General features: G+C 38.1%; 1 protein-coding gene across 1 annotated transcript in view; it reads left to right on the top strand.

Annotated features, from left to right (window-relative positions):
* The window catches only part of LOC139162398 (guanine nucleotide-binding protein G(q) subunit alpha), a 156,155-nt gene that overhangs the window by 96,745 nt on the left and 44,407 nt on the right, over positions 1-15,003 (top strand). The window contains exon 3 of the mRNA XM_070742710.1: positions 13,889-14,043. Within this exon, the coding sequence (XP_070598811.1) occupies positions 13,889-14,043 (155 nt within the window). The remainder of the gene's footprint in view (positions 1-13,888; positions 14,044-15,003) is intronic.

Raw genomic sequence — 15,003 nt, 5'->3', positions numbered from 1 at the left:
GGATAACCAAATATATATTTATATATGTACATATTTTTAGTTATTTTTTTTCCAATTGAATTGTGATTAACAGACATCAAATAACTGAATAATTTGAATCCCTGATGCACATTTTTAAAATACTATTTTTCTTCTATTCAAACGTATCCAAGGGTCTGGTTAGACAAGTCATTGCAGTTTTCTCAGCAAGGTTTTTCAAGTGATTTGCCATTGACTTCTTTGTAGGGTTCAGAGAAGTGTGTGGCCCAAGATCACCTAGTTGGCTTTGTGTTTAAGAGGGGAATAGAACTCAAAATCTTCTCGGGTTCTAGCCCGATGCCTTAACCATTATACCAAAGTGACTCCCCCAAAATATTTAAAATCCACCAAAAAAGATATAGTACAGTGTTCCTTCGATTTCCGCGGGGAATGCGTTCCGAGACTGCCCGCAAAAGTCGAATTTCCGCGAAGTAGAGATGCGGAAGTAAATACATCATTTTTGGCTATGGATAGTATCACAAGCCTTCCCTTAACACTTTAAACCGCTAAATTACCATTTCCCATTCCCTTAACAACCATTTACTCACCATTATTACTGGTAATCACCATGGAATGAGACACTTAGTGATCCTGATATTTATAAACATAATTATTTATTAACAATAATTATTTTTGTTATTTATTTGCAAAAATTATTAGTTTGGAGATGACATATGATGTCATTGGGTGGGAAAAACCGTGGTATAGGGAAAAAACCGCGAAATATTTTTTAATTAATATTTTTTGAAAAACCATGGTATAGGCTATTCACGAAGTTCGAACCCGCGCAAATTGAGGGAACACTGTACATGTTAATATTTACTGTATATCAAAAGTATCGTTGATTATAGACACCTTGCAATTAAGGTAAGATATAAAATCATCTCAGGCTGAATAAAATTGTAGTTACTGTCTCCAATGTTTTATTTTAATCTTCTATAAGCTTTTCTAACAGAACAGTTGAAGAGGCCTTGTTAATCTTGTTAATCTATATTTCAATTGTTAAAGTCTCTAACATTTTCTAATGTTGAAGCATCATTATTTTAGCTGCTGATAAAAATATATTCTTCGTTATTAAGCTTAAAATTTTATCCTCTACATAAATGCTAGTAACCCTAGTTCTGGGAAGCATTCAGTTTTTTGTTTAATATTGATATTTATGCTCCTATAAAGTTTACTCCAAAAGAAATCTTTTGTAGACTTCTTCTCTGTCATTTGAAAGAGAGTGTGTTTGTTGTGCGCTCATTCCAATTTAACTGGAGTTAAATTCCATTAATTTATAATCTTCCACTGAAGTCATTGTCGATATGAAGCCGAGATGAATTTGCTTTATCACCATAATACTTACCATTCTGTCTCCTGTATAGCTTCAGCAAGATTAGTATCCTAAGCCTTCTTGGGGAATAGCCAAGATATTATAAGACTGGGGGGGAAATTACACCTGATTTATAACAGTGAATTCTCATATGTACAGTTTAATTAGTCCTTTTTTAAAAAAATAGGGAGGGCTGTTGAAATCTGGGTTGCCAAAACCTAGACAATCTTGATATCAGCAAAGACATAACTAAGACGTTTGTTTAAGGTGATTTTGACCCTGGGTTTCTGCAGCTTAGATATGTTCGTCCTGTAATCAAAGGCAATAAAATATGGCTATTAAATAATCTGGTTAAAGTTTTAGAATTGTTTTACCTGTGATATAAATCTCTAAATATTTTTTATTTAAATGTTGTCTATCTTTTACTGTTAATTCAGATTTTATGATTAATTTATAATTACACTAAAAGGGTACATTTGATAGTTGTAACTTTTCTTTTTTCAACTATTACTGTTGGTACAGTAAAGTAGTGATCTTTATGTTAAAAAAAGCATTAAGCAAATGTTTGAGCAGAAAATGTACAAAGCAATATAACCTAATTAATTTTTACTTAAATAATGGGATATTTAAAGTGAAGTTTACAAACATGAATTCTTTCTCCTAACATTTGTCCATGAGTCACAAGCCTGGCAACCATGAAAATGTGGGTGCTGTATTTAAGTTTTACTAAAGCAAGATTTCTTAACAATATTTGGAATTATTCCGAGGGTTTCTTTTGCTTCTTTTTTGTTTGGTCTCATGGGAGTAGAAAATTAGTACAGTACAGTGGAACCTCGACATACGAGCAGCTCTACTTACGAGCTACTCGAGATAAGAGCTGGGAGGGGAGCGACATTTTTGTTCGCCTCCCGAGCTCACATTCGGGATACGAGCGCCAAGGAGCTGTCTCCTGAAGCCGAACACTAACTTCCGCTTTCGGCTTCAGGAGACAGCTCCTTGGCGCTCGTATCCCGCGTGTTTTAAAAGGTTGCAGCCGGCCTGGGGGGCTCGGGGGGGTGCTGGCAAGCCCCCCAGGCCGGCTGCAACCTTTTAAAACACGCGCGCCGCTTCGCAGCTGTCTGCTGAATCCGGAACGCTAACTTCCGCGTTCGGATTCAGCAGACAGCTGCGAAGCAGCGTGCGTGTTTTAAAATGTGGCAGCCGGCCTGGGGGGCTCGGGTGGAAGCCCACGAGCCCCCCAGGCCGGCTGCAACCTTTTAAAACACGCGCGCCGCTTCGCAGCTCTCTGCTGAATCCGGAACGCTAACTTCCGCGTTCGGATTCAGCAGACAGCTGCGAAGCAGCGCGCGTGTTTTAAAACATGGCAGCCGGCCTGGGGGGCTCGGGTGGAAGCCCCCGAGCCCCCCAGGCCGGCTGTGACGTTTTAAAACACGCGCGCTGCTTCACAGCTGTCTGCTGAATCCGAACGCGGAAGTTAGCGTTCCAGATTCAGCAGAGAGCTGCGAAGCAGCGCGCGTGTTTTAAAACGTCACAGCCGGCCTGGGGGGCTCGGGGGCTTCCACCCGAGCCCCCCAGGCCGGCTGCCACGTTTTAAAACACGCGCGCTGCTTCGCAGCTGTCTCTGAACGCTAACTTCCACGTTCGGCGGCAGCGGTTTTTTTTTGTTGTTGCACGGATTAATTGACTTTACATTGTTTCCTATGGGAAACAATGTTTCGTCATACGAGCGTTCCGACTTACGAGCCTCCTTCCGGAACCAATTAGTCTCGTAAGTCGGGGTTCTACTGTATTGTATTTTATGTGGCCTTTTTTTTTTGCCTTGTTTTTTTTTTTTTTGCCTTGTAGTTGTTGACTCCTGGTGACTGCCTGAACTAAGTCCCTGCAGGCTTACAATGTTGTCAAATAATTTAGCAAATTTTCTGCAATTGTTATTTAACACAAGTCCCGATGGATTCCATTTGCCTTGCTTGAAGAAGGTTTTTTTCCCCTCCCTAAAGCTCAGACTACTGTCTATAATGGGCTGTCCCTTTTTTCCCCCTTCATGAATTTGAAGGCTTGAGCTGGGGACAGCCTGAATTCTGATTACTCCAGTGGATAAAAGCTGTTGTGTGAAATATATACAGTTATATGCTGTGGACAATGAATTATATATACTGTCTGAAACTTTCAGCTTTTATATTCATCGCTTCATAATCATATTTCTTGATCTGATATTTTATTCTTGTATCTAGGTACCTATAACTTTTGTCCAGGATTTTCTTTACCGGACCTTTTTTTGAGTTACATATATAGAAAGAGAATTGATATGTGTACAGACTAAAATTATTTTAAGCAATTAAATTAGCACTTCAGCTGATTGAGATAATAGCTTCATTGAAAGGTGTGTGAAAATAATTAGCAAGCATTTACTACTTTACACAAGTCAAGATTTGGGCAAGGTGTGTCTAAGAACCATGTTAGATAGACAGATAAATTACACGTCATGTGGTCTTAGTTGTTTGCAGAAATATTTTCTTTTCAGTCCCCACACTTGGAAAATACCTTGTTGGGGACAACTGTACTAAAATATAAATAGAATAGAGTAGAATAGATTAGAATAGATTTTTTTATTGGGCAAGTGTGATTGAACACTCAAGGAGTTTATCTTGGTGCATATGCTCCAAGATACATAAAAGATACATTCGTCAAGAATCATAAGGTACTTAATGATGGTCCAGATATAAATAAGCAATTAAATCATAATTAGGAACCAGTCAGTATAAATTGTAAGGATACAAGCAACAAAGTCACAGTCATACAGTCATTAGTGGGGGAAGGTGGATGATGGGAATGATGAGAAGATTAATAGTAGTGCAGACTTAATAAATAGTTTAACAATGTGGAGGGAATTATTTGTTTAGCGAAGTGATGGCGTTTGGGGGAAAACTGTTCTTGTGTCTAGTTAGTGTGCAGTGCTCTATAACATCGTTTTATGGGTAGGAGTTGAAACAATTTGTGGCCAGGATATGAGGGGTCTGTAAATATTTTCACAGTCCGCTTTTTGACTCATGTATTATACAACTCTCAATACTGTGTTCAGTTCTGGAGACCTCACCTACAAAAAGATATTGACAAAATTGAACGGGTCCAAAGACGGGCTACAAGAATGGTGGAAGGTCTTAAGCAGGAAAGACTTAATGAACTCAATCTGTATAGTCTGGAGGACAGAAGGAAAAGGGGGGACATGATCGAAACATTTAAATATATTAAAGGGTTAAATAAGGTTCAGGAGGGAAGTGTTTTTAATAGGAAAGTGAACACAAGAACAAGGGGACACAATCTGAAGTTAGTTTGGGGAAAGATCAAAAGCAACATGAGAAAATATTATTTTACTGAAAGAGTAGTAGATCCTTGGAACAAACTTCCAGCAGACGTGGTAGATAAATCCACAGTAACTGAATTTAAACATGCCTGGGATAAACATATATCCATCCTAAGATAAAATACAGAAAATAGTATAAGGGCAGACTAGATGGACCATGAGGTCTTTTTCTGCCGTCAGACTTCTATGTTTCTATGTTTCTATTTTTCTAACTCCTCAATGGAAGGCAGGTTGGTAGCAATTGTTTTATATGCAGTTCTAATTATTATCTGAAGTCTGTTTCTGTCTTGTTGGGTTGCAGAACCAAACCAGACAGTTATAGAGGTTCAGATGACAGACTCAGCAATTCCTCTGTAGAACTGTATCAGCAGCTCTTTGGCCAGTTTGAGCTTTCCGAGGTGGCTCTTTGTTGTGGTTTTTTGACGAAGTTTTTGATGTTAGGTGTCCATTTTAGATCTTGTGATAGGGTAGAATCTAAAAATATGAAGGTCTCTACTGTTGATATTGTGTTGTCTAGTATTGTAAGATGTGTAAGCATGAGTGAGTTTCTACTCTTCTTCTACCACTATTTCTACGGTTTTGAGTGTGTTCAGTTCCAGATTGTTTGGATCATACCACAAGGTATGGGTCATACCACAAGGATTGTAGTTGTACAATCTCCTGTCTGTATGCGGATTCATCATTGTCTTGAATGAGGCTGATCACTGTTGTGTCATTTGCAAAGTTCAGTAGTTTAACAGATGGATCATTAGAGATGCATTCATTGGTATAGAGAGGGAAGAAGAGAGTACACAGCCTTGGGGAGGGGGGGAGCTGTGTTAATTGAAAACGTATCTGATGTGATTTTTCCTATCTTCACCTGTTGCTTCCTGTCTGTTAGGAAGCTTATGATCCACTTACAAGTGTGTTCAGGTTCTGCTAGCTGATTCAGCTTAGTTAGAAGAGTGTCTGGAATGACAGTATTAAATGCTGAACTAAAGTCTTTGGAGATTAAAGATGTTGTAGGATGTAGCATCATTAACAGCATCATCTGTTGATCTATTTGTGGAAGGGGGGGTCTAACAGTGGATCCATGATGATTTTCAAGTGGGACAGCACTAGCCTTTCAAAGGTTATTATAACTACAGATGTTAGAGCAACTGGTCGGTAGTCGTTCAGTTCCTTGATGGTGGGCTTCTTCGGCATTGGGATGATAGTGGAGCATTTGAAGCAAGAAGAAACACATCACATCTCTAGCAATTTATTGAAGATTAAGATGAAGATGGGGGCCAGTTGGTCAGAACAGACATTTAAGCAAGAAGGAATTATCTTGTTTGGGCCTGGAGCTTTTCCTGGCTTTTATCTGTGAAATAGGCCTTGCACTTTCTTTTCTGTGATCACTAGAGGTTGTGAACCCAGTGGTATGGGGTAGTTGTACAAAGCTTGGCTTTCAAACCTGCAGTAAAACACATTCAGGCCATATGTCAGTTGTTGATTTCCTTCAGCCTGGGAAAGTAGATTGCTGTATCCAGTGATATTTTTAAGAGTTCTCCACATGTTTGCTGCTTCATTTGTTAAGAACTAATTCTTTAGCTTTTGAGAGTAACTTGCTGCTCTGATTTCCCTTGTTAATATATTTCTGTCCTGATCATACAGCATTTTATCACTTTTTTTATAGGGTTCCTCTTTGGAATGATATAGCTGCTTAATTTTAGTTGTGAACCAAGGTTTGTTGTTGCTGTATATTCGCAAGTTTCTGGTCGGTACATATAGGTATTCACAGAAGCTGACATGTGATGTTAAGAGTATCTGTGAGTACATATCCAGAACATTGTCCCCAGAATTAAATGTTCAGGGAAGAAGAAGAATGTAGCTGTATCTTGGTAACTGTGTAGCTAAAGCTGATTTCTTATTGTATAAAATCTCTCTCTTTCTCTCTCCCTCCCTCCCTCTGTGTGTATGTAATTTTATTAAGAATTTTGAGTATATACAGTACTAAAATCTGATACAAACTAAATGAAGAAAAGAGAATGGGTAAAAGTAAGATACCTATCTTCTCTATCTATTATACCTATGTATATAATGTATCTTCTAACCTTCAGCACATGTATAAACAAATTTAGTAACTCTTCACCCTCTTTAAGTTATTTATCTCTTCACTATATATCCCATCTCTTCTCTATGAACAAATCCATATAAACATAATTTCAGTCCTGATGTTAGCAGAATAGCTAAAAGTATCTTATTTAACTTTGATCAAATAAACCAAATTTATATTCCTTCCTTTTATATCTAACAGTCACAGGATTTCATTTCTCTTCATTTCTTCCTTGTTCTATTATACAGAGTTTTTTGAGTCTTTGTCAAGCTTCTATTGTAAATCCAGTAAAATATTATCCAGATCACTCTCTTCATTTATCATTTGTATTTCTTTTGTAGAACCATTGAAACATCTTTTCTAAATCATTATCGATCAGTATCATTATTCCTCTCTAGTTTCCAGTTTTTGAAATCATGGAATTCTTTATATTATGTCTTGCACAAACTAAAAAATAGGAGGTACAATATTTCCCATAAGAATCTGTTTGCACTTTACAATTAATTCAAAAATATTATGTTTTATCATTCCAAAATTGTATTGTAAAAGTTTCACTACTACAGTTTTATCTTGATCTTTATTTCCTTTCTAAGTTTTTAGACTCAAAATCTCAAGTAGCTTTTTGCTGTGCCCCCCCTTTCTTTAAATGCTTAAATTTGTGATTAAAATGAAACAAAATAATTTTTTCTTTAATGGAGGATTAGACTCACCTGGCATTTTGAAATCTGTTATTCCAAAGGTCACTTAGAAATAGTTAAACAGCAATTTCCCAAGATAATTACAAATTTGTACACCTGTTATGTAAGGGTAGGAAAATATATTAGATTGTTAATACAATCTATCATCTGAGATAGATTTTTTAAATGTTTAAATGTTAGTTGCCAATGATGTATTCAATATTGGGGGGGGGGGATTGTTTGTACATATATTTTTTTAAAAAAATATTGTTGATGTCTGTTACCTGTTTATTTTTTCTTTGTTTTGTATTTTAGTTTGTATTGTATTTTATCTTTGGATACAAAGAAAAATAAAAAAAGATTTGACACACCAATAGATAAACAATCCACACACTCACGGTACTGGAAACTAGGGTTGTGTAAAGCATTCAAAAGATACCTTCACAAAGAATAATGCAACTATGTGGAGCCGGTATGTGCACATTTTGTTGGTGGTCCAAATAGAAATGCCAGTACCTTTATTAATTCCGCATATATATGCACATTATCTGAGGTTCATTGGTGGCATGCAGATCATCTTCAAACTATCCCACGATTCTGATACTATGTCTATGGAGGTTCTTAATCATCCAGGTTGTGGTTGTCTCAAAGAGGCAACTGGGCTTTCTTGTTTTTCTTTGAAGATATTTTGCTTCTCATCCAAGAAGCTTCTTCAGTTCTGATTGGATGTGGAGAATGGAAGGATTTATGTTCCTTGCAGACAGCTGGTCATTTGCATTCTTTTAGCTTACCACATTTTTCAGAGTATAAGACAAACCTTTTTATTCCCCAAAAGAGGGTAAAAACTTATCTTATACACCTAATGTAGCCCCATCCAGTCATCCCACTCTTTGGTCTCTGCCTGGCAACAATTTACCTCCATGCAACAAATAGAAGCACAGCCTGATTCATACAAGCCACTGATTATCTGCCTCCCAATACTCAGCTAATTGATTGAAGTTGCCAGCAAGCCCAGGTGCTAAAATGAAAGTGAAACTAAAGCTGCACAAAGGCAAATTGCTGCAGGGAGAGGCACAGGCTAAAACTGGTTGTTTTGTTTTTTGCTGCAAGGAAATGAAATGTCTATAGAATGTTCAAATTATTAGACTTATATTTTTTAAGACTGCTTTATTATTGTTCTAGACAACTTAACAAAATGAAGAAGCTTTTTAAAATAAATGCTTGCTCTGGAGAGACCCAGTGCTATTGTATCTTCTTTTAAATAGGAGAGAATACCTCCAGTAAGCCACATCAATTTTAAAGATCTGTAAAAGTATAATCTGAAATATCCTGTTTTAGTATTAAGTACAGTAGTAGTATTAAGATAAGGCAGCCCAGTTAAATCCTGACTTAGTCATGATTGGAGTAGATCTAATTAAATAATTGGGAGGAGTTAGTGTGATTACATTTAAGAAAAAATTCTGGTATTAATATACTGCCATAATGTACATTTCTCCAGTTCTTTGCTATTTCTATGGGTCAGGCACACATAATGCAACTATGTGGAGCCGGTATATGCGCATTTTGTTGGTGATCCAAATAGAAATGTCAGTACCTTTATTCATACCATATACACAGCAAACGGTGTATATCTTCTGTGCTGTTTGTTGTTTGGCTGGGAGGCAGAGGTCTTTTTTCCTTGTTTTTCTCTCCCAAAAATAAGGTGCATCTTATACGCCGAAAAATACGGTAGTTTGTTTAGTCTTAGTTTAAATATACTTCTTTGTAGCATAAAGCAGCCATCTTTTTCTCCCTCCACCACTATATTTCCTCTAACCCTCATCCATGCTAACCAGACCAGGAAAAGAAGAGATAGGAGAATTGTAAGCCTGAGAGGATTCAGCTGGACAATAGCATTGCGAGCTTTTTTTTCTTTCAACCCTTTTTTTTACATCATAGCTCTGTTTGAAAAGCTGTTTAAGAAAGATGTAAGACTTACCTGAGTCTGTAATTTCTATGGGCCAGGACAGAACCTGCTGCATGTCTTTCATTTTCTTATCTTTCATTCCCATTTCTCACCACTGCTGCTGTTTTTCTTGCTTTTTAGTCTTCTCAATCACTTTTAAATTATACTGTCACTCATCTTTTTCAAACTTTTTTTTGCAAGAAGCTTTTTATTTTTTCCTCCATCATTCCATACATAAATCAATATATTTTCAAATATTACAATGAAATATAAAGTTATACATTTTAATCAATCATTTATAATTTTTTTATATATAACACTTTATTCCAGGTATATTTTATTAAAATATTATTGCTTCTTAAAAAGGGGGGGGGGATTCTTTCTGGGATCTCTACCAATTAATTTTAAAAAAAAAAATTTTTTTTTGCTAAATTGACTGCTTTTAGCTTAATTTACCAAGATAATTATTCTTTACAGTATTTTGATTTTTGGTTTTTAAGCCATATTGCTTCCTCGCTTCCTCAACAACTATCATCCAGTCTCCAACCTTCCCTTTATGGGGAAGGTTGTCGAGAAGGTGGTGGCACTCCAGCTCCAGCGGTCCTTGGAAGAAGCTGATTATCTAGGTCCCCAGCAGTCGGGCTTCAGGCCCGGTTACAGCACGGAAACCGCTTTGGTCGCGTTGATGGATGATCTCTGGCGGGCCCGGGACAGGGGTTTATCCTCTGTCCTGGTGCTCCTCGATCTCTCAGCGGCTTTTGATACCATCGACCATGGTATCCTTCTGCACCGGTTGGAGGGGTTGGGGGTGGGAGGCACTGTGCTTCAGTGGTTCTCCTCCTACCTCTCTGGCCGGTCGCAGTCGGTGTTAGTGGGGGGTCAGAGGTCGACTCCGAGGTCTCTCCCTTGTGGAGTACCTCAGGGGTCGGTCCTCTCCCCCTTGCTATTTAACATCTACATGAAACCGCTGGGTGAGATCATCCAAGGACATGGGGTGAGGTATCATCAATATGCCGATGATACCCAGCTTTACATCTCCACCCCATGCCCAGTCAACGAAGCGGTGGAAGTGATGTGCCGGTGCCTGGAGGCTGTTGGGGCCTGGATGGGTGTCAACAGACTCAAGCTCAACCCGGATAAGACGGAGTGGCTGTGGGTTTTGCCTCCCAAGGATAATCCCATCTGTCCGTCCATTACCCTGGGGGGGAATTATTGACCCCCTCAGAGAGGGTCCGCAACTTGGGCGTCCTCCTCGATCCACAGCTCACATTAGAGAACCATCTTTCAGCTGTGGCGAGGGGGGCGTTTGCCCAGGTTCGCCTGGTGCACCAGTTGCGGCCCTATCTGGACCAGGACTCATTGCTCACAGTCACTCATGCCCTCATCACCTCGAGGTTCGACTACTGTAATGCTCTCTACATGGGGCTACCTTTGAAAAGTGTTCGGAAACTTCAGATCGTGCAGAATGCAGCTGCGAGAGCAGTCATGGGCTTACCCAGGTATGCCCATGTTTCACCATCACTCCGCAGTCTGCATTGGCTGCCGATCAGTTTCCGGTCACAATTCAAAGTGTTGGTTATGACCTTTAAAGCCCTTCATGGCACTGGACCAGAATATCTCCGAGACCGCCTTCTGCCGCACGAATCCCAGCGACCGATTAGGTCCCACAGAGTGGGCCTCCTCCGGGTCCCGTCAACTAAACAATGTCGGTTGGCGGGCCCCAGGGGGAGAGCCTTCTCTGTGGCGGCACCGACTCTCTGGAACCAACTCCCCCCGGAGATTAGAACTGCCCCTACTCTTCCTGCCTTCCGTAAACTCCTCAAAACCCACCTTTGCCGTCAGGAAACTAAACATCTCCCCCTGGGCACGTTGAATTTATACATGGTATGCTTGTGTGTGTGTATGTTAGTATAGGGGTTTTTCTTAAATTTATAAATATTTTAATTAATTGGATTATGTATTGGATTGTTTTTCACTTGTTGTGAGCCGCCCCGAGTCTTCGGAGAGGGGCGGCATACAAATCCAAATAATAAATAAATAAATAAATAAATACATACATACATACATACATACATACATACATACATACCAGTTTCTGAGTGCCTGAATTTTGATTATAGGACTGATGCTTCATCAATCATAAGTGTGAAATCCAATGATAAGTCACTTTTTCAGTGCCATTATAACTTTGAATGGTCATTAAATGAATGGTTTTAAATTGATGACTAGGGTCCAGATAGGACAAAACAAGCCAATGTTCAACCTGGACAAGGAGAACAAGATAGAGTAGCTATTAATTGTGGTTTGTTAGACTTGTTTTCTTCTTTTTCATGGAGAAACACTACTCTTAAATGAAATTATTATGACTTGAGGCATCTTCCTAAACTCGTGGCTACTGGTGGATGGGTTTATTTATTTATTTATATACCCCTTTTCATTTAGCAGTTGAAATGGAATAAATATCAAATGTAGCAGCAACAATAAAAAGCAAAACAAAGTAGCAGAAATAATTGTTGTAGTAGTAGTAGTAATAGTAGTAGTAGTAGTATTAATTGTGTTATCGATTCAGGGGGAAGGTATTTTAGGGGGGATACTGTAAAATGGATTCCTAACCCCCAGGCCACAGCACACTATCGGGATGTGACCCATTTAGAACTGGACTGAAGGAGAGCCAAGCATGTGTGCAGCTCACTTTGTGAAAGCGATGGACACACCACTCACAGAAATAGAGCTCGCCCGCCACTCACACAGAATCATCCTCTCTCCCGCTGGTTTGCAAAGCTGGAAAGGTTGGAGATTGCTGCTGTAAAAGACTAGCAGAGATACCATTGCAACCCAATTTAATGAAGTCTCTCTTTGTAGTCAGATGCAAATTTAAATTATGCAACTTGTTTTATGTTTAAATTTAATTTCTCCAAAATGCATTGTTTTTCATTTAAATGCATGTGCAAAAAAAATTATTTTTGGGGGGGGGGGGGAGAAATAAAGCTAAAATTAAAAATCACATAAGAGCCAATACTGGAAAGAAAATATGCCTTTTGGGGATATGTAAAGTATATTGGGAATCTTAAGGAGGTATACAAAAATTTAAAAATGCATATTCAAATACAGGTTTCCATTAAAAAACGGGGAATTATTAGGGGTGGCGCAGCAGGTAGACTGCTGTACTGCAGGCTACTGAAGCTGACTGTAGATCTGTAGGTCAGCGATTCAAATCTCATCACTGGCCCAAGGTTGACTCAGCCTTCCATCCTTCCGAGGTGGGTAAAATGAGGATCCGGATTATGGGGGCAATATGCTGGCTCTGTTAAAAAGTGCTATTGCTAACATGTTGTAAGCTGCCCTGAGTCTAAGGAAAAGGGCGGCATAAAAATCGAATAAATAAAATAAATAAATAAATAAATAACATAACATAACAGTTGCTTCTGAGTCTTTCATTTACTTCTCTCTACAGATCAAAACTCTTTTGAAGTAATTACCATATTCATCTGGCTAGCGTTCTTAGTCTGTTCAGCTTCAGCACATTATTTTATCCCCTGGGAGGGGAGTAGGAAAGCAAACAAGCCTGCAAAGGCTTAGATCAGGAAAAATTACTTTGGAGGGAGTAGGAATAAAAAGAAATGGTGCAAGGCAGTTTAGCACCACGTTAGGGCTGAAAAAAAACTTTTTCCAGAGGGAGTAGGAATGAAAAGAAGCCTGCAAAGACTATAGGGCTAGAAAAAATCTTCGGAGGGAGTAGGAAGCTGAGAAGGTCATTAGCACCTAGTTAGGGCTGGGGGGGGGAAGCTTCAAAAAAGCTACATTCTGAGTATAAGATGCACCCAAATTTTCAGCCTCTTTTTTATAAGGAGAAAGGTGTGTCTTATACTTCGAAAAATATGGCATTTTGTTGAAAATTAGGTGGTGGGTTTTTTCTTTTTTTTTTTTTTTTTTTAGAGCCAGCAGGTCTCAAGGGAGTTGATCACCTATGACGCAAGACAGAATTAGGAAATTAATTAATTATTTTAAATGACTGATCAAATTCATGAAAAGAAACCTTACTGCATTTCTAAAAAAAAGAGACTGCCCTACTTTCATTTACTATCTACAGTGAAAATGTATTGCTATATTATTGCTATTACTGTACAGTGGTACCTCGACATACGAGTTTAATTCGTTCCAGACCCGAGCTTGTAAGTCGATCAACTCGCATGCCTTTAGACTTTGTTTTTCGCGCCGAGATAACTGAAAGCAAGGAGATTCTTGCGCCACCTAGTGGAAGCTCGGCTCGTATCCCGAATTTGAGCTCGGGTGTCAAACAGAAATTTTGCTCACGTCGCGACTCATAGCTTGGAATACTCGCATGTGGAGCAGCTCGTATCTAGAGGTACCACTGTAATTGTATATTTCTTACCTGTGAGTTAGTTTCTCGCTCAATGGGAATTCAGTGAAGAAAATTGGTCTTTGTTTATTTTATATTACAAATATCAATTGGTTTTCTTTTTTATTTCACTAGGCCAATGCACAAATAGTTCGAGAAATTGATATAGAGAAAGTGTGCTCATTTGAGAATCCCTATGTAGATGCAATAAAGAGCTTATGGAATGATCCTGGTATTCAAGAATGCTATGACAGACGACGGGAATATCAGTTGTCAGATTCTACTAAATAGTAAGTATAGATATTTTATGGGGATTTTTAGCAATATAATTTCAAAATGCATATAAATGTATACACATTAATATTGGGTTTTCTCATTTTAGTTTTGAAAATTAGTTAATATATCTTCTTAAGTGGTGCTTCAGCATGACAAATTAATCAGATATTATTTAGATGTATATCTCAGATATAATGAGATGCTTTCTGAAATACTTCAATAGTGACGTATTATCCTAAACCTTCTGGTCAAATGATGAGTATAGTAGCATACATAAATATGCCACCTTGCTTACCCTATTCTTTCTAGAACCCATGCATTGTTTTCTCTTCTTGTTTTTCCTTACGTCAAACCCAGTGAAAGCTAGGCTAAGAGCTAGGCCTTAAATCATGCATTTAATATTGTAGCAAAAGAGACGTCCTGTACTTTGGTTCACACTTATTGCTGTATGTGAAAAACTACATTACCATAGGTAGAGCAGGAAAAGAAATAATATCTTAATTTTTCAAAATTTCTGGAATAAAGAAGATAAGATTATTTCCTTTGGAGATAATATAATATATTTCCCAAATGTCCTCTTCATATGGTCAAGAAGTAGAATTGGCAGTCAGAAGTAATGGAATTTGACTGATAAGGCAAATGACTGTGTTTGAACAAGAACATTTTGAACCTAGACCAAAATGTCTGGATATAAAAGCTTAGAAGTTTTATTTGGCAAGATTTGCAAAATGTATTTATTTGTCTGTTATGCTTTCTAGACTTCAAAAGTTCAGCTGAATTAGTTAAACAGCACCAAAAATAAATATATGCTTGGTTATTTTGGTCTTGCCCCTCATACTGGCATTCTAAAATACTATGTAGGGTTACTTATACACATTATATACAGAATAGATGATATACAATACATTAGCTTGAATATTCTTTTTTCATTGTCAGCACATTCTAGTTGAAAAATTGTACATACAAAACTGATA

Source organism: Erythrolamprus reginae, chromosome 2 (assembly GCF_031021105.1).
Source record: "Erythrolamprus reginae isolate rEryReg1 chromosome 2, rEryReg1.hap1, whole genome shotgun sequence".
Classification (NCBI taxonomy): Eukaryota; Metazoa; Chordata; class Lepidosauria; order Squamata; family Dipsadidae; genus Erythrolamprus; species Erythrolamprus reginae.
Note: the sequence above shows the minus strand (reverse complement) of the source record. Positions and strands in the feature narration are given on the sequence as shown.